General features: G+C 44.6%; 1 protein-coding gene across 1 annotated transcript; it reads right to left on the minus strand.

Annotated features, from left to right (window-relative positions):
• Positions 1-2653: 2653 nt before the first annotated feature.
• LOC120663632 (NDR1/HIN1-like protein 3) lies at positions 2654-3648 on the minus strand. The gene has a single exon (XM_039942515.1). The coding sequence runs from the start codon at positions 3487-3489 to the stop codon at positions 2881-2883; it is 609 nt and encodes a 202-aa protein (XP_039798449.1). The 5' UTR covers positions 3490-3648; the 3' UTR covers positions 2654-2880.
• Positions 3649-4144: the final 496 nt, after the last annotated feature.

Below are 4144 nucleotides of genomic sequence, written 5' to 3' on the forward strand. Positions count from 1 at the left end.
CCACGCAGTCCACTCAAACAGCAACTCAAAGGCTAGGGCTCATTGCACTGGGCTACTAGCTCATGTTACTGTAGGGGTGCCAATTGGTATCCATTAGGTGCCTCTCCAACCCTCTCTAGTTCAAAATTTTATACTAAATCTTCAAAATCATATCTCAATTTAGAAAATTAGTATAATTTTTTTTGAAGAAGACACCAAAAAGTGTCTCATATCTGATTCATATCAAAGAAAATAATTGGTAATACAATAGGACATCTTGACACAAGACGGCATAAAGAAAATAAAATTACATCGAAGAGCTCTCTGATCGTCTTCTTCAACCGATTGTTCGTCGTCTATCGGAGCTTGAAAAACACACTGAAAAGGCAGTAAAAAAAGGAACACCTGCAAACGCTATCGCCACACAAGGCTTTGAAGACCGCAAAAACCACTCGCTGCTTACAACGAGATCTAGCAACCGCTGAAAGAACATCGGCCGGAGGAACACTCCAAGCAACACAGGCTTGCAATCCTTCACCACCGAAACAGAGGGTTGAAGAAACCGGGTCTTGTCGCAGAACAGATCGAACGAATAGGTCGAAGTCACCACAAAAAAGACAGCCAACTGCATCTCCTGATTGACACACCAACTGCAAAGATCTGAAGAGAATCTTCAGATCTGGCAGAACTAACTCCCACTTGGCCATCGTCGGCGCCGGAACGGACGTCGTCGAGGTAGGAAAAAGCCGGAGAGACTTTATTCCAAAGCGTCATCGTCGCCACCACCTCGTCGATGTCGCTGGAGAAACAAACCCTAACAAAAACTAAACAGATCTATGAAAAGGATGGGTCCCCGCTCCTCCACCTATCGGCGGCGAGGCCACCGGAGGGATAGAGGAGGGGGACCGTGGGGACGGTGCTGGAGGCTCTGGCGGCAGCGGCGGCTGTAAAAATTAGTACAAAATTTTAATATAAAATTTTAAACTAAAAAGAGTTGGAGATGCACCTAAGGGTCACCCATTTACATCTCTATATTATTGTTTTGGGTTTGACCCAAGGAGTGACGAGAATATGATGGTCACGAGGCGGCTGCTGCCACAGCCCACATGGCCGTAGCGCTGGACCGGCGGGCTAGGCCTATTATAATGTTATCCCGTGGCTGAAAAATCAGTCGACAACAAAGGAACACACTCAGAAAAAAGTCAGGCAACCCCTCAAACAAAAGGTGTGTTTAGTTCACTTTGCATTTTACATTTTTGTGTTTTTAAAAGGGAATTTTTAATATTTGAAGTATTAAATGTAGATTAATCACAAAACTAATTACAGATTTCGTCTGTAAACTACGAGACAAATCTAATGAGCCTAATTGATCCATCATTAGAGCTTGTTTACTGTAGCATTAATGTAGTAATTTAGTATCTAATCACGTCTTAATTAGGCTCATTAGATTCGTCTCGCGATTTCCAGTCCATTTGTGTAATGCGAGTTATTTTTTGACTACATTTAATACATCATGCAATCATTTTATAAAAAATTTATATTTTGCATTTTGAAATCTAAACAAGGTCAAAAAAGTCAGGCGAACAAGGCGGCCGGAATCAGCCAAATTTGGGATATGAGAATCTAGTAAAGAAGGATCTACCGATTCATTCGCATGAAATTTTGCATGTCTACCTACTGAGTGCTAACCCACGACAGCTGAACAGCTCATTATTTTATTTTTAAGAAAACAGCGGGAGCACCGCTATATCATTTATATCATTTAAGAGAGGAAGCAAGCAAGTTCATACAAAACTCTGATTATATAAAGAAACTAGGAAACTGAAAGAATCTAATTACTCAATAGAACAGCTCATTATCGTCAGCAACAGCAAGGCAGCAAGCATCTCCACTCCTGGAGTCCTGGTCGGCTAGCTGGTCCTGGACTGAACACAACACTCTGGCCTGGCCTGGCCAGCCAGGCGATGGGGATGTTCGCACAAAATGGCCGGCCGTTGACTTGAGCAATGTCAAGTCAATGGCCCAACATCTAAACCAGCCTTGCTGTTTAGATTTAAAGACAAATAATATCACAAGCTCCATGAACTGCTGATCACAATCACATGATGGTTGCTCCTCAAACGAAGCCTTCAAATCAAATGAAAGACAGCATGTTAAAACATGCTCATCATGAAAAGCTATCATCATATATAGTATGTTATTGTGAACTAGGGAAGATGTACGTGCCACAGATACGTATTTAATTTTTCTTCCATAAAACGATGATGTTATTTATTTTCTTTTCAAAAATAATAGACATTTTTTTCTCTTCCATAAAAGAATAATGTCAATTAATATCCTTCCAAAACAATCAAACAATGATGTCATTTATTTTTCTTCTAAAAGTAATACATGTTTTTTTTCCTTTCATAAACAATGATGTTAATTATTATCCTTCTAAAAGAAAAAATAATGTGAATTATGTGTCAATGTATGTGCAAAGAAAAATATGTATATACTAAAAGAAAATAATATGTGGGTATAAGATGTGGGTATAGAAAATTGCTGGTGTAAAAAGTAATAAGATTTTGGTGGAAAATATTAACGAAGTCAATCTCCCCCTCTATTTCGTCAAACTTTTTGGTTTGACAAGTAGGACCTCCGTGAGATACGGTGGGCCTAATCTTATGAGAAAGAGTTTCAATTGTTTTAACTTTTATAGTATTAATGATGATGATTCTAACCACTCACCGGGCAAACAAATAATCCAATAGCTCAGTAAATCTCTACATTGATACAAACGCAGAAACAATTAACCCAACCCAAACAATAGCAATCTCTCCACGAACCAAACCAAAACCGGCCACCAATCTCCATCCAAGAAGCCACAGCCACCAAGAGAAGGGAACTCGACTCCAATCATCAGTACTTGACCCAGCACCGGTTGCCGGAGCCAAGAACGCCGAGGCCGCCCGGCGCCGGCGGGACCGGGATGCTCATCGCGCACCACACCTTGGGCTTCTGCCGTATCTTGATTCTCCCGAACACGTACCGCACCCGCACGCTGACGCTCAGGTCCAGGCCCAGGGACGCCGCGGTCTTCACCTCGCTCTCCAGCTCCGCCGAGACGCCCTCGGGGATGGCGACGCCCTTGCCGTCGAACTCCAGGCGCACCGGCTGGGCGGCCTTCCTGCGCTGGTAGAACTCGGCGGGGGACGCGGCGGCGGCGGCCGGGCTGAGGACGGCGCCGCGGAACAGGAGCGCTGCGTCGATGGCGTCGTAGTAGATGTTGACGCGCTTGCTGGGGTTGTAGAGGCTCAGGTTCACGGCGACGTGGTAGGTGACCGCGACCGGGGAGGAGGCGTTGGAGACGGCGAGGTTGGAGAGCTCGGCGTACTCGACGGTGGCGCGTATCTGGTGCGGCTGGAAGATGGCCCAGTAGATGAGCACGACGAGGCCCAGGGAGATGAGCAGGGTGCAGCAGCTGCCGCAGCACGTCTTCTCGCGGGAGGTGCGGCCGCTGCCGGACATGGCGGGCAGGAGGAGGACGGACGGGGAGCTTGCGGCTGCCTCGCTGGCTGGAGTTGTTGGTCAACGGGAGCAGAGGAGAGGGAGGGAGGTAGCTGGTTCGTGTGAGCTGCGATTTGGCCCTTTGGGCTTTAGTTTGGTGCAAGTTGTGAATTGTGATGGCCTGGCCTCTTGGGATATTTATCTAGTACAGTAGTAAGATTTTTTTTTTCAGAAGCGCGTGCACGTATGTTTTTGTGTGTGTGTTTTCGGCCCAAGCATTTGGAAAAAAAAAAACTCGCTCGGCTAGCGAGCGTTCCCAAATTTTAAAAAAAGTGTGTTGAATGCGACAGTTTTTTATTTCCAAATGTGTAATTGTATAATCCTCTTATTAGCAAATGATTTAGAGATGTGTAGGGACACGCAAGACTAATGGATAACACAATCTTAGTTGTCGTTCTCATCAGATACATAACAGTAGTAATTATTGAAGAAAAAAAAATTATGAAAAGACGAGTTTAGGGATAGGGGTAGCACTTTGGCTACATAATTTTTTGGGGTCCATATTACAATTTTCAGTTGATAATCATGACCATCAACCCTTAGGTCCACTTTATTTATTGGGCACAAGCCCTGTTTCTCGGCTGCTTCGGGACGTGACAGAACGAAAAACCGCGTG

The sequence above is a fragment of the Panicum virgatum genome, chromosome 3N (assembly GCF_016808335.1).
Source record: "Panicum virgatum strain AP13 chromosome 3N, P.virgatum_v5, whole genome shotgun sequence".
Taxonomy (NCBI): domain Eukaryota; kingdom Viridiplantae; phylum Streptophyta; class Magnoliopsida; order Poales; family Poaceae; genus Panicum; species Panicum virgatum.

Coding starts and splice junctions, on each gene's coding strand:
- LOC120663632 (XM_039942515.1), bottom strand. CDS start 3,489: ATGTCCGGCAGCGGCCGCACCTCCCGCGAGAAGACGTGCTGCGGCAGC.